Source organism: Pelodiscus sinensis, chromosome 6 (genome assembly GCF_052426305.1).
Source record: "Pelodiscus sinensis isolate ZL-2025 chromosome 6, ASM5242630v1, whole genome shotgun sequence".
NCBI lineage: Eukaryota > Metazoa > Chordata > Testudines > Trionychidae > Pelodiscus > Pelodiscus sinensis.
The window spans coordinates 106,328,115-106,355,737 of NC_143057.1; the positions used below are offsets into that span (position 1 = coordinate 106,328,115).

The 27,623-nt window shown below is 43.0% G+C and overlaps 1 protein-coding gene across 4 annotated transcripts in view; it reads left to right on the forward strand.

The window, feature by feature from the left end:
- Positions 1 to 27,623, forward strand: part of CPLANE1 (ciliogenesis and planar polarity effector complex subunit 1) — a 170,529-nt gene that overhangs the window by 27,081 nt on the left and 115,825 nt on the right. For all 4 annotated transcript variants that reach the window (XM_089779416.1, XM_075932522.2, XM_089779415.1 and 1 more), the window contains exons 7-13: positions 8,030 to 8,186; positions 12,543 to 12,646; positions 12,777 to 12,959; positions 15,297 to 15,540; positions 20,048 to 20,203; positions 21,193 to 21,953; positions 26,793 to 27,004. In XM_089779416.1, the coding sequence (XP_089635542.1) occupies positions 8,030 to 8,186; positions 12,543 to 12,646; positions 12,777 to 12,959; positions 15,297 to 15,540; positions 20,048 to 20,203; positions 21,193 to 21,953; positions 26,793 to 27,004 (1,817 nt within the window). The remainder of the gene's footprint in view (positions 1 to 8,029; positions 8,187 to 12,542; positions 12,647 to 12,776; positions 12,960 to 15,296; positions 15,541 to 20,047; positions 20,204 to 21,192; positions 21,954 to 26,792; positions 27,005 to 27,623) is intronic.

Below are 27,623 nucleotides of genomic sequence, written 5' to 3' on the forward strand. Positions count from 1 at the left end.
CTTTTCTTTATCAGCCCTCTCCACACCACTCATGATTTTATAGAGCTCTATCATATCCCCCCTCAGTCTCCTCTTCACCATGCCTGGCTCTCCGGGCTTCAAAAAATGTGTCTCATGTGGCGAAGCTATGCCGGCATCGGACGGCCACTCCCGATGCATACCCTGCTTGGGGGAAGGCCACGTTCCCCACAAGTGCGGCCATTGTTCGAAGCTGACTGCCAGGGCCAGGCGCTACAGGGAGATGCGCCTGAAAATGTTGCTTTTCAACAAGGCGCTTCAGCTGATGCGGCGGGCCAATGGGCGGGCTCCCCGATGCCCCATAAGGCCCACCAGACTAAGAGCTCCACTCCGTCACCGAGTATAAGTCCAGACTCGCTCCAAGGCACGGTCCGGTAAAACCTCTTTACACCCGAAGTACGTCAGCGCCTAGCCCGGCGCCTTTGTCGGCCCTGGTGTCCCGCCCGGCACTGCGCCCCGAGTTGCCGCTAGCAGCGGCACCGAGCATTTATGTGGCACCTCTACCTTAAGTGGCATCGCTGGCGGTACCGGGACTGAAGCCAGAGCCGAGAATGGCACCAAGACGCGAGCCGGCGCCGAAAAAGGCAGCAAGCATTACCCCTGCCTTACCAATGGCACCAAGGGCGGATATAGCACCAAGGGAGGCACGGAGAAAGCCGGCGCAAGACTTGGCATTGCAGCTACATTTGGCACCGTCCGTGGAACCGGTGCAGCTCTCACCATTGGAAGTAGGCTCGGCACTGCCTTCACCGGCCTCATTGACTAGATCACCATCCCTGGGACAAGAACAATCTGAGTCCGGACCGGTCATCTCAGTCCCCAGTAGTCCTCCACTGCCTATGACAGTTCCTACCAAAGCCCAGAGGAAAACCAGGCGTATGTGTACACCTTTGCCCAGTCCAGACAGGGCGATGTTTTCGCTTGAGCCTTCGACCTCACCGCACCGTGACAGATGAGATTATGACAGGCACTGATCGCCCTCAAGATGTTATTGGATGTCTCCAAGACGATCCATTACACCTCTCCGTTAACCCAGCTCTTATTATTCCAGATCCCCGTCTCTCTGTTCGTTCCGGTCACATTCACTGATCTCCCGGGCTCGTTCACACCACTACCATTATAGGAGTGTGAGCTCATACTCTCCTGGACGCTCATGTCATAGCCATCATCGCTACACTCGCGATGCCTCTTATCATCTCCAGCCTAAAGTGGAGGACCTGTCTTTTGACTGGCGTTCCCTATTCGCACAGAACACCGACCATGTATTCCATTCTGGAAAGGACTCCTGAAAAACCCTGAGAACAATTGGGATGTACACGCCGCCCTTCAGGCATAAGACAGTCGGTCCCCACAACAGGCAGAGGCCCTTTTCATATGCCACGTCGCGCTTCAGGCCTTATGATCAGCAGAGGCAGAGGCAACGCCCTCCGAAACGGTGCCAGCAACCTACTAAGGCATTGAGTCAGCAACAGTCTTTGCAGCAAGTTTGATGCGTGAGTCGAGGGACCGTGCGCTATTCCCCTTCGAGAGGCTCCCGGTGAAGTAACCAAGCTGTTTCACCACCGATTGAGGCCTTACCGTCCCCATTGGTACGCCATAACTACCGACCGATGGGTCAGAGAGATCGTGACCTCCGGCCTCACCATTCCATTTTCCATCCTGCCCCCTCTCGCTACTCCTTCCCCATCCCTTTTCAGGGACCCCTCTCATGAGCCCCTGCTATGGCAGGAGGTCGTACATCTACTTACCATTGGAGCGGTGGAAACAGTTCCATACGAGTTCAGAGGCAGAGGTTTCTATTCACGGTACTTCCTCACGCGAAAGAAGTCCGGCAGGTGGACGCCTATCCTTGATCTCCACGGTCTAAACTGTCATCTAAGAAAACAAAAGTTCAAGATGGTTACTCTAGCCTCTATCATTCCAGCACTGAACGAAGGGGACTGGTTTGCATCCCTCAACGTCCAAAACGTGTATTTCCACGTGACTGTTCCCCCAGCCCACAAGAGGTTCCTGCATTTTACCTTAGGCAATGGCCACTATCAATATGCAGTGCTCCCCTTTGGACTGTCGGCAGCACTGAGAGTTTTCTCTAAGACTCTAGCGGTTGTCACTGCTCACCTCTGGCGATCGGGCATCACGATTTTTCCTTACCTGAACTACTGTTTGCTGAAGGCTCCCACAGCACGTGAGGCACAAGCTGTGGTCGATACCACCAGAGACACGTTCGAGGCTCTGGGCCTCATCATCAACATACCAAAGTCTTCCCTGATTCCGTCCCAGTCCCTCGAGTTCATTGGAGCGAGGCTGGACTCCAGGGCTGCTACTGCATACCTACCTCTCGACAGATCCCACATCATACGGGACTTAGCAAATACCTTGCTCACGGTTCCAAGGGTTTCCATACTCACATGTCTGAAGCTGTTGGAGCACATGGCGGCAGCAACGTACATAGTTCCACATGCATGACTTCATATACGATGCCTTCAGCATTGGCTTCTCATAATCTGTATGCCAGGTACCGACAATACTTGCAGATGTGTGGTAGTCCCCAATTGTGTTAGGGACTCCCTAGCTTGGTGGCGCGACCTGAGCAATACATTAGCAGGCGTCCCCTTTCACGCTCAGACCTCGTCTCTTCAGATCACCATGGATGTGTCTTTATTGAGCTGGGGGGCGCATATGGACCATCTTCAGGTTCAGGGACTATAGTGTCACCACGAATCCCTCCTCCACATAAACTTTCTGGAGTTACAGGCAGTCTTCAATGCCTGCAGACATTTCCTTCATGATGTGCGCAGTACTGCGGTACAGATTCTTACCAACAACATCTGCACAGTTTACTATATCAACCGGCAGGGCGGTGCCAGATGCAGATGCCTATGTGCAGAGTCCATGCGCCTTTGAAATTGGGCAGTCCAGCGCCAAATTATACTTTAGGCCACTTACCTTCCGGGCAAGAGCAGTACCATTGCCGATGCATTGAGCAGAACCTTCCATTTGCAGCACGAATGGGAGCTGCTCGACGGAGTAGTCCGCAACCTATTCGAGGTTTGGGGCTATCCAGACATGGACCTTTTTGCGACTCGACACAACAAAAAATGCCGCCTTTATTGTTCAAGGGTGGGCATAGGCAGTGACTCGCAGGGAGTTGTCTTCCTTCTCGATTGGGGAGCATGACACCTGCTATTCGTCTTCCCACCCATCCCGTTGATATCGCGTGTGATAGCGAAGATTCTCGTGGACACTACAACGGTGATATTGATAGCACCCTTTTGGCCCCGACAAACTTGGCCGCCTCAACTCATGTGAACGTCCGTATCCCAAACTCGGCAACTACCGCTATTGCGCAATTTACTTTCACAACAGCATGGCACTCTCCTTCACCTGAGCTTCGACAGCCTGCATCTCACAGCGTGGTTCCTAACTGGCTCCAAGGACCAGAGTTAGCTTGCTCACAGGCAGTCAGGGATATACTAGTGCACAGTAGACGTCAAATTACTCAAAAGTCCTACCGCTATAAATGGCGTCGCTTTCAAGCCTGGTGCCAGTCACTGAACATGTGTCTGCTGCAAGTACCTATCCATCATATTCTGGATTATCTTCTTTACTTAAAATCACAAAGTTTGTCAAATTCTTCGCTTAAAGTTCACTTGGTGGCAATCTCTGCCTTTTGTCCTCCAACGGATGGCTCCTCAGTATTCGCACATCCACTGATCAAAAGATTCATGAAAGGAATTGCTAATCTCTACCCTCCACACAAGCCCGTCTCAGAGCCGTGGGACCTGGGCCTCGTACTGGACACCCTTACCCATCCTCCTTTCGAGCCGTTAGCACCTTGCGACCTGGTGACCATCACTATGAAGGTTACATTACTGCTTGCCATCACGTCGGCCCGTCATGTTGGCAAATTGGCAGCTGTCTTGGCTGACCCTCCGTATACACTGTTTACCGAACAAGGTGTGACACTGCGCTGCCATCCCGCCTTCCTGTCAAAGGTTAATTCGTCATTCCACATTAATGAGCCTATCGCCCTTTCCACCTTTAACCCAAAACCGCATTGTGCTCTGGAACATGCCCGTTTACACACCCTTAATGTTACGAGAGCGCTTGCCTTCTACTTGGACAGGACACGCTCCTTCTGAAAGTCACAACGCCTCTTGCTTTCAGTTGCGAACCGCTCCAGAGGTCACCAATTGTCTTCACAGCGTATTGCATCTCATAGTGTGACCTGTATCTCATGCTGCTACGCTCTCCGTAACAAGCCGCTGCCCTCTAACCCTAAGGCACATTTGGCCAGGAGCATGGCCACCTCGATGATTTTCCTCAAGGATGTTCCCTTGCGCGATGTATGCCGCGCCGCTACCTGGTATTCCACATCGACCTTTGTGAGACATTATGCCCTTGATCGCTTCATGGCTGTGGATACTGCGGTGGCTCGGGCAGTGCTTTCATCTGTGCACAGATGACTACGCCGATGCACAACTTGAGCTACTGCTTCATACTCACCTATAGTGGAGCACCCACGGGGACACTACTCGAAGAGGAAGAAAGTATTACTCCCTCTGTGCAGTAACTTCTGTTCTTCGAGATGTGTGTCCCCGTGGGTGCTCCACGACCCGCCCTCCTCCCTGCTTTGGAACTCTTATGCTTATATTTTTCAGATGTCCTGGCTAGGAGGAACAGGCGCTTCGGACCGCGTGACACAGAAAAGGCACGAACAGCGCGTGGAGTCTTCTATGCATGCGCAGTCTGCCAGGGACTACTGCTAGGAAAAACTCTCCGGACTGCGGTACCGGGATGAACCTGATACCTATAGTGGAGCACCCACGGGGACACACATCTCGAAGTACAGAAGTTACTGCACAGGGGGAGTAACACTTTCTTCCCAACGCGTGCCCTTCCCCCTCCTCCCCCACTGCGGCTCCACCTTTTAAGTGTATTAAGAGCCTGGCATCCTCTGTCTCCCCCGCCCCCCCCCCCCCCCGAGCTGGTGCTGGGGGAAACTGGCTTTTAAGTTGGCTCCCCCAAGCATGGGCTCTTGCTCCTCCCCCTCCCCCTCCCCTTGCTGCCTCTCTCTGTTAGTTAGTTTTGCGTAATTGTCCATGATTGCCCACACGCGTGCTTATCAGGTAGTGACTCAACGCTAGTTGCTTGGTCTTAGGTAGTGGTTGGTCTTAGGAAGTCACATGACTACCTCAACTGGTAACGACTGACCAAGTAATTCCATGTATGGGTGGAATGTAGAAACAGAATTTTCTGTTTTCTAAGATTTTCCATCCATGAGCGGAGTGAGTTTTGTTTTGTGCACCAATATTGAGTTCATGTGCACTTGTTTGGATGTGTGCTACCATTGCACCGACCAGTTACTGACATTTTATTTGTATATATAATGGAAGAAAGAATACGAAAACAGACCTTTCCCAGGCACAAAGAATAAAAAGAGTTGTTAAATCAGAACTTTTACAAACACATCCTTATTATTATGGCTGACCCTAAAGTGCCAATGTACTATATTTGTTCCACAATCTGCTTATTGATATCTGCTTATTGATTAACCCTGCAGTTCTGCATTTCTGCTGCTATTGTGATTTAATCCTGGCATCTAAATTTCTTTAGTCTGAAAAATAAATCTTATTCATGCTAGAAAGAAAAGAAAACAAAACAGGAAATTTTTCATTCTTACTGAGTCTCACAAAAGTTTACCAACCTCCCCCCCCCCCTTCCCACTAGAGACACTTGGGGGAAAAAATGTGGTCCAGAGTCCTTGACATGATGACCTGTCAGCCTTGTGGGGCTGCTGCAGCAACATTAGCTAAATGCCCACCCTCTTCCCTTAGGATAGGCCCTGACCATATTTCTCCTCCTTGCAAAGCAGCTCCCAAACCATCCTGATCAAAATGTTGGCGCATCAGCAGAAGCCTCCGCTGTCTCCCCTCTACCCCTTCCCCCCTGCACACTTTCCATACACAGTTGTGTCCTTAGAGGATCAGCTCACTTTCCATTTAAGGTCTGCATTCCACACCCCTTTCTGATCTTTTCCTGCTCTCGGTGGCTGATTTGAACTCCTCCATCTCTCTCTGTCTGCCTGGCCGCTCGCCCTGCCTGCCTGGAAGACCATTACATGGCCGCCTCCCTCTGCCCATAGTCACAGCCCTCTGCTGGCTGTGCAGGTCTATGAGAGCCTTGCAGCCCCGCTTGCCTTGTGCTGCTGCTGGGCTGCTCCCTCAGGGTCATGGAGGGAAGTTCCCTACGAGATCTAGCATAGCGGACAAAGACCAGCTCTCTCAGCCCATGGGCTGCCTGCCCCACTGCAGCTAGAGGAGCACCTTGCCTGGACTTGGAGCTTGCTGATGGGTGCCTGCCCGACACAGTTCTGCCACAGCAGACAACACACAGCTGCAGCTGCTGCCCGCCACGAGGCTCCGGCCCCAGTTGAGGCCGCCGCTGCTGCCCAACATGTGACTCTGGCTCCAGTAGGGGTGCCAGAGCTGCTGACACATGGCTGCTGTCACCCGATACACAGATCTGTCCCTAGCTGCGGCCACCACTGCCACCTGACACGTGGCTCCAGCTCTGACCCTGCCACCTGACACCACTGCCACCTGACACGTGGCTCCAGCTGCCCGATAAACGGCTCTGGCTCTGGCCTTGGCCCTAGTTGGGGCCACTTGAGCAGCCGCCACTGCTATACAGCCCACAGCTTCAGCCCTAGGCCATGTGTTGGCTACCCTGCTGCTCCCAGAGTAGCTAAGCAGCTACTGCACAGCTCTGCTGAAGGTGGGCATTAGGCAAATTTTTGGTGCGCGCCCATGTTGACGTGCACCTTTGGGGAGACACTGATTCCCACCCAAAGTGGAATCTACGAAACGATTGGAAGCTAGCAGTTTCTTGGTGTTTGGTTGGTGTGACACACCCAAGAGGAAAAACTAAAGACCCCAGGGAAAAGGAGACTTCCCTGGTTTGGAGGTTTAGCTGGAAAAAAATAGCAATTTTAGGGTGAGTTTTAATAAGTTTGAGCATATGTTAGAATTAGCTAAGCATTTTTTGTTATTTTAAATTTGTAATCTACTTTGCTCTGCCTTTTTTCACTTATAACCACTTAAATCGTATTGCTTTTACTTAATAAAAGTGATTTTATTATTAAGCCTAGTTAAATTATTGTTACCTGGGGGAGTAATCAGCATGTACATCCTCCTTTTATTGTTAAAGGGGGCTTACCTAAATAATTCATTTGGGGTTCTGATACCATTTGAGGAGTGGTTTCCTTGAAGGTGGGCCCAAAATTGTATTTTCCTCTGACCTGAAGCATCTCAGCATCTGTCTTGCTCCTCGAGGCAGGAGGGCGGGGTGTGATCTCAGCTCTGTGCCTTGGCTGGGAGAGACCAGACGAACTGGCTCAGCAGGTCATGGTGGTAAGAAACCCCAGAGAGCAAGAAGGTGAATGTCAGTGGCTTTGTCAGCACTCTGGGAAGCACCCCAAAAGGGGTCTTCTGTGATCGCACCCCATCACAACTCCTGTTTAGCTAGTTATCCACTATGATCCTCATGTCTTTTTCTGCAGTACTCCTTCCTGGGAAGTAATTTTCCTTTTCATATGCATGAAATTGATTGATCCTTTCTAAGAGGGAAGCTACCTTTTATAGTAGCTCCATCTAATTTGTATTTCCCTAGATTGTTTATGCACCATGAGCACATTTATTCAGTGTTGTTCGGGTCCTTAACTCGATACATTTTTTTTAAAATAAGAAAAATTTGTACCAAGGCTCCTTGTTCTTCCCCTTCTGTCTGTGTCTTGGGGGGAGGGGGAGAGCAAAGGACACAGCTTGTCTGCTCTCTGCACTCCCAGTCAGAGTGAGGAATTCAGCAGACTATGCACTTTCCCTTGCCCCCCTCCTAAAGGGCACCTGGGGGTGGTGGTGGTAGAAGAGTGTGAGAGTGTGAGAGTGAGAGTGAGTGTGTGAGAGAGAGAGTTTTTCCATGTAATATTCTTTCATAATTTTTTTTTTTACAGTTCTTTACCGTACCATATCCTCTGGGCCCAACAAGCATGTTACCTGTCTACTCTGGTTCCAGTATGTGTGTCAGTAAAGTCAAGAGGAGCTTTGCTTTCTACATTTTCAAGGGATGGACTTTTACTGGCAGTAGCCATTAATCAAAATGATCCAAAGGTATGATTGGTACACAGTAGATCATTACAGCTAATGTTGCAAACATACAGTTTGGTAAGTGTCCTAATTAAAAAGTGTTTTAGAATTACCTCTCAGGCTTGCTCTTAATTCATAACCAATTCATAGCTAGGAAGTTCTCCTTCAGAAAAGTATGGCTCTCCAGAAAATGGATCCATCTGCTTAATTCATAAAACGCCAAAACTTGATATAGAAATTCTCTCCAACTAACACACCATATCTGACCTCTCATTACTAGGCAAAGTCAGTGACAGCTAAGCTCAAGCAATATGTTGCATCTGACAGTATCTGAATGTTTCATAAGCTACAGTCTGAAGATAGTCCTGGCATGAAAGATTCTTTGAGTAATAGTGTCTATTGTATTCTACTGTGGGAGGTTATGTATTGCATCATACACCTGCAGCTGATGAATTTGAAAAGTATCTCTTGGCTTGTGCATGTGACTTGGCTCACCTCATGCATCCATAAGAACATAAGAATGGCCGTACTGGGTCAGACCAAAGGTCTACCGACAGTGGCCAGCACCAGGTGCCCCAGAGAGGGTGGACCGAAGACAATGATCAAGTGATTTGTCTCCTGCCATCCCTCTCCAGCCTCTGACAGACAGAGGCCAAGGACACCATTTTATCCCCTGGCGAATAGCCTTTTCATTTGAGGAGATAAAAAGTGAGGCACCTCTCCATTTCCCTTTTTACTCCTACATACTCCTTTTTAGAACCTCCAGTGTCCATAGCTTCAGGCTTATCCTACAAAATAAGAATTAGTTTTGTTAATAGCTTTAACTGTTATACAATTTTTAATAATTTATATTTTAGTGGTTTTTAGGTTTTCTAGAAGATTTACCTGGCACTGCTTGGGTCCTTAATTCAATTAATTTTTGTTTTTCTTCATTTAAATCATTGCTCTGGGGTGAGTTTGGAGATTAGGGATTCAATATGCAGTCTACACTGAGGCTCTCTCTCACCTCAGTAGCTTGGGGTCAGGTGAGAAATGTGTCTCCATGGCACAGTCAGGTTAGGTGTGCATGTCCCCCAGCTGGGCAAGTTCATGTTTGTCTGCCCTTGCGCTCTCCAGCCAGAGGAATTAATTCAGCAAACTGTGTACTCTGTGACTGCCCCCCCCCACCCAGGGGTTAGTTGTGGCTGTACCACTTTCTGTCTCAGAGGAAGGCCCTGCCTCTGTGTGTCAGGGTTGTTTCAGATATACTGTTTTTACATTATTCAGCTCCGGGCAAGTGGTGTTTATGCATGACCTCCTATAGTGGAATATAGGTGGGTACCATATAACTTGGTGAGCCACCAGTTACAGTTCAGTAACTTCTCATGCCAGTGGATAAAGGACACTTCTCAGTGCTAATTTCACATGACCTCTCCAGCTTTCAGTGCATTGGGCCATAGTTAATCTTGACCAGCTCAAGTGACATAGCTGAAGTGCACCATGCAACAACACTACAGTGCTCAAATCGCTCCTCATAAACAAGATCGAGAGAGCACTCATGGACAGGGGCATCTTTTCTGTATTTTCATATTGCTGCATTAGCATAAGTCATGATCTCATTCCAGGTAGGACTGTTGTTCCCTCTCTAATCAGGTCAGGCTTCTTCCTATTCTTATCCATGTGGACACAATAGGGAGTGACATGACTCTTTGCCCTTAGTTTTGGTGCCTGTGATCAGAGGAACTGCACCATCTGTGAACAGCAGTTAGAAGGAAAAAAAACTTAAAAAACAACAATGGCCCTTTAGCACCTTTAGAGACTAAGCAAAAATACATAGAGATAGTATCATGAGCTTTAAGTGGGTTGTGCCCACAAAAGCTCATAGAATATTAGGACTGGAAGGGACCTCAAGAGGTCATCGAGTCCAGTCCCCTGCCCTCATGGCAGGACCAGTCTAGTACTGTCTAGACCAGGGGTGTCCAAATTTTTTCAAAGAGGGCCAGATTTTATGAAGTGAACATGCGTGAGGGCCGACCATTTTGTCTGACATTTGAACTATTAAAATAAAATGCAAATTAACTATTTTATGCAAAGTTTATTGCAAATGTCATACTTTTCATTTCGTCACATGGATGACAAATCTAAACAGGTATTAAATCACTCTGCCTTTCATATCTGAAGGCCAGATGAAAAAAAAATCCAGGAAGCTGAAATATATGTCAGGAACATTGAAAAGTACATTACATATTATTGGTAATAAAGGTTGTCTGTCAACTTTTAAGTTCAAAAAATATGAACAGGAACATAACACCAAGTATACATGTTGTGTCCAAATATATTTATAACTGATTTAGACCAACTGACATTAACTGAGATTTTACAATGTATTCATCTCAATACATATGGATTCGTTGGGGGCCATAAAAGATAGATATTGCCAAATTACCTGCGGGGCCGTATTAAACCGAAACACGGGCCGCAATTGGCCCGCGGGCCAGACTTTGGACATGCCTGGTCTAGACCATCCCTGATAGACATTTATCTAGCCTACTCTTAAATATCTCCACAGATGGAGATTCCACAACCTCCCTAGGTAATTTATTCCAGTGTTTAACCACCCTGACAGGGACTTTAGGAAAAAGTCCAACCTAAACCTTCCTTGCTGCAGTTTAAGCCCGTTTCTTCTTGTTCTATCCTCAGAGGCCAAGATGAGCAAGTTTTCTCCCTTCTCCTTATGACATCCTTTTAGATATCTGAAAACTACTATCATGTCCCCCCTCAATCTTCTCTTTTCCAAACTAAACAAACACAATTCTTTCAGCCTTCCTGAAAGGTCATGTTCTCTAGACCTTTATTCATTCTTCAAGTATCAGAGGGGTAGCCGTGTTAGTTTGAATCTGCAAAAGCAGCGAGGAGTCCTGTGGCACCTTATAGACTAACTGAAGTTTAGGAGCATAAGCTTTCGTGGGCAAAGACCCACTTCGTCAGATGCATGTAGTGGAAATTTCCAGAGGCAGGTATAAATATGCAGGCCAGGATCAGGCTGGAGATGACCAGGTGGATCCAATCAAGGAGGATGAGGCCCACTTTTAGCAGCTGATCTGGAGGTGTGAATTCCAAGAGAGAGGTGTGAATTCCAGAACTGCTGAGCTACAGTTCATCTTCAAGTTTGACACAATCAACTCTGGATTAAACAAAGATTGCGAATGGCTCGCTAACTACAAAAGCAGCTTCTGCTCTCTTGGAATTCACACCTCCAGATCAGCTGCTAGAAGTTGGCCTCATCCTCCTTGATTGGATCCACCTCATCATCTCCAGCCTCATCCTGGCCTGCATATTTATACCTGCCTCTGGAAATTTCCACTACATGCATCTGACGAAGTGGGTCTTTGCCCACAAAAGCTTATGCTCCTAAACTTCAGTTAGTCTATAAGGTGCCACAGGACTCCTCGCCGCTTATTCATTCTTGTTGCTCTTCTCTGGACCCTCTCCAATTCTCTACATCTTTCTTGAAATGTGGTGCCCAGAACTGCACACAATACTCCAACTGAGGCCTAAGCAGCGCAGAGTAGAGCAGTGTGATACTATCTACATATTTTTGGGTAGTCTCTAAAGTGCTACAGTACTGTTGTTGTTTTTAATTTAGAAGGAAGTGTAGCTCAGCCCCTATAGCTATTCAGCTCAGCCCCAATAGCTGTGGGATGGAACATGCTCAATTCAGATCGAATCTTTGGAGAACTTAGTTGCCAGACACTCAACAAGTCAATGCTGAAAAGAAACTGAGATTTTTTTAAAGACTTCTAATTTGGCCAGATTTAAGTACTTTTCCATGGGAATAGCAAAAAGCACATCCTTTTGTGTACTAGCAAAGCTGGCAAGCTTCTGCCAAATTTGAAAGTTTTCCTCAAAAGATTAGAGATGCTAGAGCTTTTGAATGTGAGAATTATTTTTTTATTGTGGGCAATGGATTCCCCAATCTTTTCCTGGGATGTGGCTGTACTGTTACATCTGAAATTTTCCAAAATAATTCAGTTTGAGGCAGACACCTGATGGTTTCAGACCAAATGATTCAAGTTTCCCACATTTACAAGCAACTGAAGATGAGATCTTATAATAGAAAAGTGGTGAAACTAAGTATAGTCTGCACTACCAGCTCTGCCTGTGATTAACCTCTTTAATGAATGTTGATAATATTATATGCCCATATGAATGCATTACCAATCACACGTTGATTTAAGTATCAAAGGTAGACTTAAGAGTATTAATAATTATGACTTTAAACTTTATGGCCATGATATTTCTGCATTCAGTAATGTTTTCAGTACCACACATCTGAAGCATAACTTGGTACTAAAAGGCTTTATTATGGTCAATTGTTAATTGTTTTTTTGTACTTCGCAGGCAACTCAGATTTTGTTTATAAATACACTGAATTTTGTTACTGTTTCTGGTAACCTTAAAGGTTGTAGCAGCAAGAATTATGTGGTTTCATCCAAATTTGTCAGGTCAGTATCTGAAGATTAGAACTTAAATTTTTTTTTGCCCATAAGTTATTCTAAGAAGCAAAATCGTTAATACCTTGATTTGATAGAAAAGTAGACATGAAAAGCTATTATTTGATTTTGTTTTTGTTAGGTCATATTGGGTCGGTGACATGAGCTGGACTCCTGATAGCCTTTTTCTGGCTTGCATGTTAAAACGTGGCTCCTTGATCTTATTGACTTGTATGGGTGAATTGCTTACCTTGGTAACTTCTGGTTGCTCTATAGAATTTGGACCAGCAGAGTTTATTCCCTTTCATCCTCTAATAACATACAGGTGAGACAATCTGAAAGTTTATATTTTATTTCTTTATCATTTGATCATATCTATCTTATAAGTTTTCTAATATTTAAAATAAGTTTCATCTTTCAAATTAAATCTTTTGGTTTCTCTATCTCTCTTCTCAATATCTTTCTCATTCATAGTATTCTTCTATTTCTTATAATGGCTTGTCCTGCTGAAAAATTGACATTGTGGCAATGTAAGTATGAATTATTTAAGTGACTTTCAGGACTTGGTTACATTTTTAAATATTTCTCACATTAATCTTTCCTAAAATCTGCATTTTTTGGTAAGCGTTTAAAAACTTAGATTAATTTTTTAAGCAAGGGTAATTTTAGTAGCTCAAGAATTAATTTAATAGAACTAGAGCCCTGCATGGATACAAAATTGTATCGCCACCCACAAAAATAAGCTGTAAATATCCGCATTAACATCCGTGGATACAGATACAAAATGGATATCTGCAAATTTACAGGGTTATATCTATCTCCTAGAACTGGAGGGGACCTCGAAAGGTCATGGAGTCCAGTCTCCTGCCCTCACAGCAGGATCAAGTACCATCCCTGACAGATTTGCACTAGATCCCTAAATGGTCCCCTCAAGGATTAAACTCACAACCCTGAGTTTAGCAGGCCAATGCTCAAACCACTGAGCTATCCCTCTCCTTTGCCTAAACTCATCCATATTCACAAGCATGAGCCATGGATATAAGCAGATATCCTCAGATTTGCAGGGCTCTAACTATTATTGTGAAATTGAAAGTCCCAAGATTGACATTAATGCAAAATCCTGATTGTTAGTACTGATAGAATTATAGAAGATGTCGCACAATACTCTGCCAGTACATTTAAATCCTTTTTTATGTTAATCTATGCACAGTATTTGTCTGTCATTATCATATTGAAGATGGATCAACTGTGTTATTGCAGTTCTTGTCGTTATTTGAGCATTGTTGATTTTAAACAAATTCCTATAAATACTTCACATCCTGCCACAACAGATACAAACTCCTTTTCCATTGTAACCTAAACCTTGAATCCGCATCTCCACAGATGAAAAGTTAGTACATTAATCCACAACATTACCAAACTCCCTAATGTTAAGTTCTTTAGTATCTTGCTGTTGGCTTTAAGGTCCCCTATTACTAGCATTTAAATTTCAGGCATTCTCTTAACTTTCTGCATATAGAAATAAAGAAAATTGCTGGCTATTAACTTAAAATAATTTCAACGTATATTCTTGCAAGTGGTGTCATTGCACACTTTCATTGGCTGATTTAAAAATCAGAATTTTATTTTTATATAGAGCAGCTAGACTGCTGAGTAGAGAGTATTGAACTGAGATTCAGGAGACCTGGGTTCTATTTTGGACTCTGCTACTGGAGTATCAGGTGATCTTGGGCAAGTCACTTCATTTGTAGGATGGGAATAGTGACGCTGATCTCCTTAGTTAAAGCACTTTAAGATCAGCTGAGGAAGACCTTTATAGGAGCTAAGTATTATTTTATATAGGAAAGATTACTTTAACCCTAATACAGCTATTTATTCACACATTCAGCTACTTAAATTTTAGAGGAATTCTTAACATTGAATTGTCAAGAAATGGGAATATCCAAATGTTTCATTAATAATTTGGAAATGCTGTGGATCCAGTCTTATATTGCATATGCAAATACAGGGCATGTGAACTTTGATGTGACTTTTCTTTGTAAGGACTGCAGGACTAAGTCCTGCATGTCATATTTAAAAATTATTATTGTTGTACAATGGCTGAGGAACTAATTTTTAAAAGAGAGACAAAATGCTAGTGTTCTTCATTATTCAACATACATTATTTTGTTAGTAATAATTTAGAACCGCATCCTCCAAAGATTGATCATGCACTTAACTTCTGAATAGTCTCAGTGATAATACATAAAGTTAAGCATCTGTGTGAATCTTTACAGAACTGTTTCCAGATAATGCACCATAAATGTATATGTTACTATATAATAGGTGTCCACAACAAAGTTCAGGATGTCACTTTTTTGCTGTAGTATAAGCTAATTAAGATTTTAAAAAAACCTATGAGTTTCACTTTTTTGTATTGAATTTAACTTCTATATTATTTCATGTTATATTATTTTCATTTCCAATTTGGTATTCAGTTTCTTACATTATTATCTGCATTTGTACACTTTTGTTTATTTGTCCCTTTGAGGAAAAAATGTACAAATTACAAAATAATTGTTTGTAATCAAAATATTGTATTTCTGATATTTTCATTTGATAATTTTGCATATAATCTTTTTCCTGTGTATTTTTTCTTATATATTTTTATTGTATTTGCTAGACTGCAGCAGTCTCTGTCTCAAGACTCTAATAATCATTCTCTTGGATCATCTGCCTCTGAAAATGATCTTATGAGACAGAGATTTTCTGTAACGTCACACTCAAGATTACCCTATCTCATTGTCTCTGATGGGTATATGCTCACAGTACTTAGATTTTCTGATAATCTTTCACCATCTGGAGTTGTGAGGTCACTTCTACTTGATTCAGCCCAGAGACTTGAAAAGATACATCAGGATCATAAGGTACTAGTGGGTTGCGTAGTTGTTTTTGTTTTTATATTAGAGATTTTTTTAATGTTAATGAATTTTTAATCAAAAAAGAGAAAATAGTAAACAATATAATCTCAGAGTATTACCACATGCTTCCAAAGACAACAGTGCAATCGTGCACGTTTAATCTTTGAAAGGACAATCATAGTACATTCCTTTCAGTACTCTGTGGAGGAAGATTTTGAGACAGACTTAGAAGGGCAGTAATATGAAAAAACAAGCTCCGAATTTAAATGAAACTGAATTTTCTTATGTACGTATGGAATGGGAATGGAACAAAACAGGGCAGTACAATACCTTGTTCTTCAATGTTCTGGACAGGCTACATCTAGTGAACAAACAGGTAATTTTGCATGGTCAACAAAGTTTCTAGTTGTAATATGAACATCATCGTGCCACTGAACTCCATAGCAATTGGATTGAAACCATCAACTCATTTTACATCGATCAACAGCTATTGGAGGGTAACAATTTTCAGTCACTATCAGCTGGGGCTAAGTTTGAATGAAAAACATAAACCTCATAGACCTTTCAGCTCTTAGCTCATGATACCATCTCGATGTTTTTGGTCTTTAAGGTGCTACTAGACTATTTGTTGCTTTTGAAGTTTTTCCAATGTAAATTTAAAGTAATTTGTGTTAGAGAAGAAACAGGTGACCCAGTTGCGAATGGGGTAAACGGAACCACTTTATTTCCTATGCATGTTTACCTTGGACATTAACACAATGTCCGAGTGGCCCTGAATTGGCAATAGTCAGAACCTTTTATCTATTCTAGTATGTTAATTCACATGTTTATTGCTACTTTTGAATGAATATTAATAAGCAAATAATGAATACAATTAAACCCGCCCCTAATTAATATTTATATAATTTCTAATGAAATCATCCTATACTACAAACTGACAATTTACAGAGATTACAAGGAGGTTGACCCTGAAGATATTATGCAGGGCCAATGAGGATAAGCAAGAGACACAACAAGGTAGAACAGCTCCATACTTATCTTGTTTCCTAGGCTACAGAACAGAGAGAAGAGAGCAAGGTTATATATATCAAAATATAATACTGGTCTCAACTGGACCCTATCATCCCAAACTACAAAACAAAAGGAAAAAGCAGTTCTAAGGGCAATGTCGGCTGTGGCTGAATCCTTAACCACTAATGCAAAAAGGCCATTCCAAACATATTGATTCCCCCTCTTCTCACACACCCCCCGCCGCAGGAATTTGCACCATCGCTTGTCAAGTGGCAGCAGATGTACTGAGTTTATGGAGATCTGTTACGTGGAATAAATGAGGACAGTGAGAGAATCTGAGAATTTAGAGATACTATTTTATTAAGAGCACTAGAAATGAGGGAATTATAGGTTTCAGTAAAACTATCTAAGGGAACAACTGAGAGATGAAGAGGATCCACTGAGGGAGGATTGAGGTCACCATCTGTTTTAGTGAATGAAGAAGATAGCTGTTACAAGTTTAGGAATAACAAAATCAAGTATGAGAGAATGATTGTTGCTGGATTTGGAGGCAAGAAGAGAAGTTTGAAATGAATTAGTTTTAATATGTGGTATTGTAGCTTGATAAACTGAGTACAGTAAACATCCAATAATATGGCACCTTTAGGACCCAAGGGGTGCCGGATTATCAAATATGCCGGACTATCAGACACCTCATAGCCCCCTCTTCCGATAGTCCGGCTCTGCCCCAGGCGTCCCCGATTCAGCCGCTGCTGGTCAGTTTCAGCAGCGGCTGAATTAGGGACGCCAATGGCAGAACTGCCGGGGTGCTGCCAGGTTGGTCCTTCAGCACCAAGGGGAGGCGCTATGGAACAAACCCAGCAGCACCCCAGCTGCTCTGCCCCAGGTGCCCCCGACTCAGCCGCGGCTGAAACTAATCAGCGGCTGATTCTGGGAAGCCCGGGACAGAGCAGCTGAGGTGCTGTCGGGTTGGTCCTGTAGTGCCGCTCCTCGGCGCTGCGGGACCAACCCGGCAGCACTCTGGCTGCTCTGCTCCAGACGTCCCCGATTCAGCTGCTGGTCAATTTCAGCAGCGGCTGAATCAGGGAAGCCGGACGCAGAGCAGCTCCAATTGTCCAGCTGCCCCAGCACTTCCGGGTTCCTGATGGTGCCGGACCATCAGGAGTGCCAGAGCATTGGATGCCGGACCAATGGAGTTTTACTGTATACAGCAGAGACATGCAATTATGGGCAAGCTAGTTGACCACTCCTCCTCCATTTTCCCATTTATGCAACCTGTACAGAAATCTTGCCAGTTATTCTTCCAAAATCTGTCTGTTCTGGAGCTCTGATCTCTTCCTTCTATCACTACAACTAAAACTTTTGTTCAGGCCATTTGATCATCTTCTGTTATGATTATTGTAGTGTCCTCCTTATCCTTATCCTCTCTGATACTGCCAGTAGCTTAAAAAAAACAATTGACAGATCCATGTCTTTGCTTGTTATTCTAACCATGTTCTTTGATTTCCTCCACTGGCCACTCCTGCAATATCACATGAAATTCAAGCTTCAAAACCCCTGCCTGCCCGCCCCACCACTGCACAACAGGAACACAATATTCAAAGAAGCAGGTTAAAATAACCAAGAAAGCTTAAACACGACTATTAACCAATCTTTATTTTTACATTGTAAGTTGTGGTCAAGATCCACTTGGCCTAGACCAGGGCTGGGCAAAATGTGGCCTGCAAGCCAGATTGGGGGACCAAAGTTTTTGAACAAAAAAAAAGGGGGGGAGGAGGGGAAGAGGCCAAACTTGTTGAGCAGAAAAACAGTCCAGTATTTTCTGCCCCCTTTTTTTTTTTTTTTTTTTTTTTTTAAACCAGACAGGAGCCACAAATACCAGACTGTTCAGGCAAAAACTGGACGTCTGGCAACCCTATGTGTGTCTGTGAATAGCTACAAGCCTGAGGGGAGGGGTACTTCATGCACTGCCTGTGCTTCAAATTGGCAGCTCCCATTGGCCAGAAATCAACCAATGGAATTGTGCTGGGGGTGGGGAGCAGTTTATTATGCTGTTGAAAGACAAACAGCTCAGCAGTTGAAAGACAAACAGCTCAGCAGCCCTTTTCTGAGCTGTGTGGGGGGGACGGGGCAGGCAGGGAGCCTACCTGAGGCTTCCCGCTGCATCTGTGGGTGTGATCCGGCAACTTGGTATGCTGAATCTGGCTTGCAGGCCATATTTTGCCTAGCCCTGGTCTATACCGAGAGGATCTCGCCCACAACTTACAATGAAAAAATAAAGATTGGTTAATAGTCATATGTTTAAGCTTTCTTGGTTATTTTAACCTGCTTCTTTGAATATTGTGTTCTTGTGGGATAATAAATAATACTTCATTTTGAAGAAGCTGAGCTATGTCATTGCATATATTTTCTTGTTAGAGCTCACGAGAGAAGACTGTACAAGGAGACAAGTAAAATAGGCTCTGCTGAAGCCAAGATATACAGTTTGAGCAACAGAATTGCAGGACTTCCCATTGAGTGAAGTGGAGCCTCAGTCCTATCACTAATAATGATGCACTCACAAGGGACTATGGAGTAGAGATGTAATTGTATAGTCAATTAACCGATTAACCAATAAGAAATAGTGTATATGTTAATACTATAGAATACATGCATTTCCTCCCTCCACCTTTGCCAGTAAAATGTTTAGCTGGCTGGCCAGCAGCCTGGCTCAGTTCTGGCTCATGCCAGGTATAGAACCTACCTCAGCTGCGACTCTGCATTTAAAGTCTATTAGGATCCAGGTGGGCAGATAGCCCGGCTCAGTTCTGTCTTGCACCGGGTCTAGGAGCCCAGACCCCCTTTACACAGGGGTTGCTGCCACCCCTGCTGTTGCCTCTTTATCAGAGGCAGCAGCACTGGGCAGCAGACAGGCAGCCAGTCTACAATTTTTAAATTGGCTCCCCTTGTGGACTAGCTCCTGCCTGGCACCCCACACTCTGATACAGTGGCTGCAGACCCCTCCCCTGGGGACTATAGATTAGTTGAATTACTCAACTATTCAATTAACTGATATTTAACATCCCTACAGTGGAGGGTACAAGACCAAGTACTCATGCTGATCTGTGATAGTCCACTTCTCCCATAAGCAGTTCTGAGCCACCTTTCCCACTCCCTGTATGTACAGAATATCCTACTAAGTCTGTCAGTCAGTTACTTCAGTACATTCAGATTCGTCCTGAATATGCACTTTTGCCATGATATGTAGAAAAAATAAATGAATAGGGTTGATTTTGTTACAACATTCTATTGCAGAGACATGGTCAAATGCCATCACCTGTCTATTTATGATACACTCATTTCCCCTAACCCTTTTTATATTTGTCTGTTTGTCTCTTGAATTGTAAGTTAGATCAGGAATAATTTCACTTATGTTTGGAAAGAATCTAGCATGTTGTGGGTGTTACTAGAGACAACAAATACATAATATTGTAGTATTTTCTCTTAATTTTGTCTCTTGCAGTCTAAAGGGAAAAGGCTGCAACTGCGATCATTGTCCTCTTTAAAAGCTAGTCTATTGAAACAATATCAAAACCATAATTCTGCCTTTTCTACTATTCCAAAATTTCTGCAAAAAGAAGAAATAGCAGAACAGAGTGAAAAAACAGCAGATTTACAGGTATTTAACAGCACTTTTCTACTTTGTAATTAATGCATCTGATATAATTCTGAAAAAAAATTAGGAAAAAAATATTCTGGGTTCAATTTTAAGTCCTATTCTGAATAGTATATTCTTACTAAATTTGCTTATATAATTTTACATTAAATACATTTTTAAGAATTTTATTGTGGCTTATAGATTTTAGAAAATTCACTGATTCGCTTATCACTTGTTTTAGCAGGATGTTAATGGTTTTCAAACATCTTAAAACAATTTTTTTCACAGATTAATTTACTTTTCCAAAAATACATATTCATAAATACTATCAAATCATTTTCTTTTGCTGTTTAAAATCTAGTTTAATTGGGATTATACCTTAAATTCTAACTAAGACATCTGTCCTCTGTTTTAAGCTTTGACATGTATTGCTGCTTGTATACCTCTTAGATCTTATCACCTCTTTAGAAAGAATTGCTATATGTCAGACTCTTCATATAGTTTTCCAATTCTGCCATGTACTTTGTTTTTGAGCTATGTCTTCTGATTAAGCAAATTTCCCTTTACTCACATTCTGAACCACCATGTTTTGTGCTTTCAAATGGTTCTTGGACCACTGGATCAAATATATATGTGACCCAATGTTCTGGTTTTACCAGAGACTAATACATTTTTAATAATAGTATCTGTTTGGGGCAGCAAAACGGGTTAGGAAATAGAGTGGTGCCAGAAATATATACACAGAGTGACAGACAGAGAGACTTTCATGTGGCATCACTCTTCACCATACCCACTTTATTACTCCAAACAATAAGGACAGGATTTTAACTACTGCAGCTTTCATTTGGAAGTGCTAATTACCTTTTGAACGTTAGATGAGTTAAAATGGATAGAGGTTTCTTCTATAAGGCCTGTTAATCTTCACTGTGCCCTTTTACTAACCTTGTTTTCAAGGAAATAGTCACAGATCAGATTTTATATGTGTGTTTTTTTCCCCCCCTTTGATTTAGGATTATGATGATGAATCTGACGATGACAAGCAGTTTCAGAATATCTCTTCTGCATTCTGCAGCCAAAGACCTGATTCATTTTTCAGTAGAGCTGATCAAGGCCGGTTGGAATTTGCATCAATGTTTGACACTGTTCATGCAAAAGATGATACTAATGCAAAAGATGACCTATCTATGGAACTAAATTCAATTAAGAAAAACCTTCTTGCAGCCTGGGGGATAGGCATTTCAAAAAATTTGCAAGAAAAAGATATGCTGTTGAATTACACGGTTGGCTGTATTACCCACTTTTTCAACATTCTCCAGTTCATTAAAAGTCCTTTACTAAGCCATGTGGCATTTTTAAACAAGTCTGTAAAAACCAACCTGTGGATGCATTGTATCTTAAAACATTTTTATCAGTGTTTAACTGTCTTTTACTGGGATGTGACAGACAGACGGACAGTTGGGCATTTGGTAAAGCTGACATTACAGACTATAAAACTGTTGCTTATTCAGAAACAAGATCAGTTCTCAAATTACCTGTTGGGATGCTTCTATTTACTGAAGATGGTTGCACATAGTCTAAATGGGAAGTCCATACCTCATTATGAGATGATGTCTGCAGTCTCTGATGTTAACAGTTCTCTAGAGCTTGACTCCTTGATTGTGCCTATTTTTCAAGTTCTTGATGGGAGCAGTGCTCAAAAATTTCATTCATTAAATTCTCTGCTTAAGATCCCTCCTCAGGCAATAAAAGTTGGTGTAAAGCCAGAAAACAGGTATGATTATTAATCTGCATGAAAAACTTTTAAAAATGGGATTTAATTAATGTCTCACTGTTTTATTATAAAAGAATTACAGTAGCATTTTATTTCATCACCAATTAAAACAATATGTACGGCCATACTCGGTCAGAACAAAGATCCATCTAGTTCAGCATCTTGTCCTTCCAACAGTGGCAAATGCCAAGTGCCATAGAGGGAATGAACAGACCAGGTAATCAAATGATCCCTCCCCCATCGCCCAGTCCCAGCCTCTGACAGAGGCCAGGGACACCATTCCTACCCATCCTCACTAATAAGACTTATCCTCCATGAATTTATCTAGTTTGTTTGAACTATGTTAAAGTCCTGGTCTTCACAACATCTTCTGCAAGGAGTTCCACAGGTTGACTATGCGCTGTGTGAAGAAAAACTTCTTTTTGTTTGTTTTAAACCTGCTACCTATTAATTTCATTTGGTGATTCATTTCTTATGTTCTTATGTTATGGAAACAACTAAATAACCTGATAAAAGTAAATAACTTCAACTAATACTCTGAAAAAATCTGGTAATTTATTGAAGCATGTGTAGTAATTCCATACTGTTAGAATGAAATACAGTGTTATTCATTTGTTTAACAAAGGTACTTTGTTAAGTTAATTAAAACAAATAACAATGTGGGAGTAACATGTGGGTGCATGATTTAGAATGAGTCTTCTGAACACTAAAAGCTGTAATTTATTAATAAAATACAGGACTATGTGGCACTTTAAAGACTAACAGGATGGTTTATTAGTTGATGAGCTTTCGTGGGCCAGACCCACTTCCTCAGATCAAATAGTGGAAGAAAATAGTCACAACCATATATACCAAAGGATACAATTTAAAAAAAGTGAACACATATGAAAAGGACAAATCACATTTCAGAACTGAAGGGGGGGGAAGGAAGGTAAATGCCTGTGAGTTAATGATATTAGAGGTGGGGAAGGGTAGATGTCTGTGAGCTAATGGTATTAGAGGTGATAATTGGGGAAGCTATCTTTGTAATGGGTAAGGTAGTTGGGGTCTTTGTTCAGCCCCCTGCGGAGAGTGTTGAATTTTAGCATGAATGCCAGTTCAGAGGATTCCCTTTCAAGTGCAGATTTGAATGTCTTCTGAAGTAGGATGCATGTGATTAGGTCATTGAGACAGTGTCCTTTCTGGTTGAAATGGCAAGAAACTGTTTTTTCTTTGTGATCCTGTCTAACATTTGTTTTGTGGGCATTGATTCTTTGGCGAAGTGTCTGAGACGTTTGTCCAATGTACATAGCAGACGGACGCTTTCGGCACATGATAGCATAGATTATATTTCTGGAGGCGCAGGAATATGTATTCTTGATCTTATAACTCACTTGGTTAGGCCCAATAATGGTGTCAGCAGAGTGAATATGTGGACAAAGCTGGCAACGGGGTTTATTGCAAGGGAAAGTACCAGGGTTGGTATTAGTGTGGTATGTCCTGTGGTTGTTGGTAAGAATCATCTTGAGGTTAGGTGGTTGTCTATAGGAGACTATGGGTCTGTCTCCCAGAGCTTCTTGGAGTTTAGTGTCCTGTTCCAGTATAGGCTGTAATTTATTGATAATGTGTTGGACAGGTTTAAGTTGGGAGCTTATTGTTGGTTTTCTTGGGTCTGTCTTGTAGTAGATGGTTTCTAGGTATTCGTTTGGCTCTTTCAATTTGCTTTTTTATTTCTCCGGGTGGGTAGTTGAGGTTTATAAATGCTTGGCAGAGATCCTGAAGTTTCTGGTCTCTGTCAGTGGGATTAGAGCAGATGCGGTTGTATCGAAGGGCTTGGCTATAGATCAGTGGTCTCCAACCTTTTTACACCCAAGATCACTTTTTAAGTCTCAGAACAGGTGAAGATCTACTGCCCCGCCCCTTCCTTGAAGCCCCGCCTACATTACTTGAGGAAATCTAATGTAAATGCACTGCGCAGGTGCGCAGTTCAGAGAGGGCTCGAGCTACTCTTGGAGCCCCTGAGATCTACCGGTAGATCGCGATCTACTGGTTGGTGACCACGGCTGTAGATGATGGATTGTATGGTGTGTGCTGGATGGGAGCTGGAAGCATGTAGGTAACTGTATGAGTCAGTGGGTTTTCTGTTTAGGGTGGTGTTTAATTTTCCATAGTTGATTTGTACTGTAGTGTCCAGGAAATGGATCTCTCGTGTGGAATGGTCCAGGCTGAGGTTAATGGTGGGGTGTAGGTTGTTGAAATCTCTGTGGAATGTCTCCAGTGTTTCTTGGCCATGCGTCCAGATCATAAAGATGTCATTGATGTAGCATAAGTAGAGAAGGGGTAAAAGGGGACGGGAGTTGAGGAAACGTTGTTCTAGGTCATCCATAAAGATATTAGCATACTGTGGGGCCATGCGTGTACCCATGGCTGTGCCGCTGATCTGGAGGTATAAGTTGTTCTCAAACTGGAAATAATTGTGGGTGAGAACAAAGTTACATAGGTCTGCTATCAGGTTGGCAGTGGTGTCCTCTGGGATAGTGTTTCTAATAGCTTGTAATCCGTCTTCATGTGGGATGTTGGTGTATAGTGCTTCTACATCCATGGTGGCAAGGATGGTGTTATTGGGGGGGTTATCCATGTTTTGTAGTTTCCTTAGGAAGTCAGTAGTGTCTCGGAGATAGCTGGGGGTGTTGGTTGCGTAGGGTTTGAGGAGAGAGTCTACATAGCTGGATAGACCAGTAGTGAGTGTGCCAATACCAGAGATGATGGGGCGTCCGGGGTGTCCAGGTTTATGGATCTTGGGAAGCAGATAGAAAAATCCTGGTTGGGGGTCAGAAGGTGTTTCTTTGTGGATTTGTTCCCGAGTAGCTGTAGGGAGGCTTTTAAGGAGACAGAGTAATTTCTTTTGGTATTCCGAGGTAGGATCAGAGGAGAGAGGTTTGTAAAATGTGGTGTTGGAGAGTTGTCTGGTTGCTTCTTGGTTATAGTCGGCCTTATTCATAATGACCACAGCACCACCTTTGTCAGCTGGTTTGATTATAATGTCCAGGTTGTTTTTGAGACTCTGGATGGCATGTTGTTCAGCGTGGCTAAGATTGTGTGTCGCTTGTTGTTGTTTGCGAATAATGTCAGTCTGTGCATTGTTGCGGAAGCTTTGTATATAGAAATCCAGATTGTAATTCCGATCGTCAGGGGGAGTCCATATAGAATTATTCTTCCTTTGGTGTTGATAGGGGGGATCTGGTAGGTCAGATTGGTGTTCATTGGTGGTTTGGAAATATTCGCGGAGGCGGAGGCGGTGGGAAAAAAAGCTTTAAGGTCACCACAAAATTGTATCCAGTTTGTGGGGGACGTGGGGCAGAAAGAGAGACCCCTGGACAAGACAGACTCTTCTGCTGGATTGAGTTTGTAGCTGGAGAGGTTAACAATATTATCCGGTGGGTTGAGGTTGTTGCTGTTGTAGCCTGTGGTGTGGAGCAGTTTGGAAAATTTATTGTCTTGTCTTTGTTGTAGAGAATAGAAATGTGTATAGTAGATTTCTTGTCTGGTGGAACAAAAGTCTTGCAAGGTGTCAGTCGGTGTGGATGTTTGTCTTGAGATGAGACTCTCTAAGTTAGAAATGTCATTCTTGATGTTTTTCTGTTTCTTGTATAAAATACTTAGCAGGTGATTCCTTAATTTCTTAGATAGTGCGAGGCAGTCTTTCACTGTAGTCGGTATAGTATGTTGATCTTAATGGATTGTTCATTTTCAGTCCTTTGGGTACGATGTCCATCTTCATATCTGTTCACTTTTTTTTTTTAATTGTATCCTTTGGTATATATGGTTGTGGCTATTTTCTTCCACTATTTCATCTGAGGAAGTGGGTCTGGCCCACGAAAGCTCATCATCTAATAAACCATCTTGTTAGTCTTTAAAGTGCTACATAGTCCTGTATTTTGTTTCAGCTACACCAGACTAACACGGCTACATTTCTATCACTAATTTATTAATAAACATGCTTTATAATAACAGATTTAGTAGACAAGCAAAATAATACCATAAAATATGGGTCTTCCTAAGAATTTCATCAAGAAAATGATGAAAATATTATATTAATTAAAATCTTAAGCAGGTTGGACCTCCCTTGTCCCAAATGAGGAGATTTTCTGGACCAGGGGAGGTCCCTTTCCTTATGGCCCCTGCTGCCACCAGACTAGGGCAGTCTGTCACCGTTACTGCACTAGCCCCAGGCCTTTTTAGCTGCCGCCACTCCTGCTGCTGCCAGGGCTGGAGTGGCACAGCCTGAGCTCCACAGCTGGGGCCATAGTTCTGCAGCCGCTTGGCTTTATGACTGGGGATGGAGCTATGTAGCTCCTTGGCTTTGTGGCCTCAGCAGGGATTGAGGCTGGAGCTCCACCGCCACTGCAAGGGTTGCAGTTCCTTAGCTGCAGGTGGAGCTCCACGGCTGCCACTGGGGTCACAGCTCCGGAGCTCCCTAGCCACTGGGGCTATAACGCCCCACCATGCTGTGCCCTCCTCCCCCACTCCCTTAATTCTGGGCTGAGTGGCCAGTTCCCCCCTACTGTGCTCCTGCCCTGCTGCCAGAATTCCCTGTTCCTGGGCTCTGTGATCCAGGAATATACATGGTCATTCCAGACCATGGATGTTGCTGGAGCAGAGTTAAGGGAGGTACAACCTGTAAATATAATTGGTGAAATAACTGAAAATCAACTTATGGTGGAAAGACTGAAGAAAATGTTTCTTTAACTACAATACACAAAATAACAAGTACGTTTAAGAGATAAGACAGAAATACTCATTTGTTTCAACTAACATTTAATTTTTGTTAATGATATTTTATTACTTTTTGATCTGCAGGTTGATGATACTGTGGCGGTTATTATATAAACAAGTACTTTGCTATCAGACTCAGCTAAATAGAAAAACATCTCAGATTGGCAAGCCATTCACTGAAATGAAGATTGCACATGAAGAATCTGTTGTTGCACAACTTATAGGTCATATACAAGCAGTTCTGCAATCTTCAGGAGAGACCTTAGAACAAACCTGGAAGCTTAATTCTGTGATTGGTTAGTACATTGGAAGGAACTGCAATCAGCTGACAATTGTATGGAATCTTAGATTATTTGCTATCAATAACTGATATGATCTGTGATTTATTAGCTGGGATAATTATAGTAGGAATTCATCAAACTTCTGAAAACTCACAGTTAAAGCATCTTAATATTTTATGACAGCAGTATTTTTATGTTCAGTTTATGTTTTATGTTTGTGACAGGCTTCATCTAAACCTCTTGAACTTAATGGAAAATTTCAATTTACTTCAGTTTGCTGAGTCAAGTTTGGAATATATAGACATCCTGGTACCCCACATCTGAACCCTGACAAGATTGAGATAGCTTTGTCCCTTCTTAGGTAGATAAATGGAGTTTCAAGCACATCACTGTATCTTCAATGAGGCATTCTGTGGCACTTTAAAGATCAGCACATTTCTTTGGGCATAGGTTTTGTGTGCTAGAGCCCACTTCATGTATATGATGTATCTTCAAGCAGTTTATGCCCAAACAAATTTGTTAATTTTTAAAATGTCTCAGGACTCCTCACTGTTTTACTGAAACATACTAACACAGCTTTCCCACTGAAACTTGTCATTATGTTTGTTTTTCAGCTGATTAATAGAAATGATTT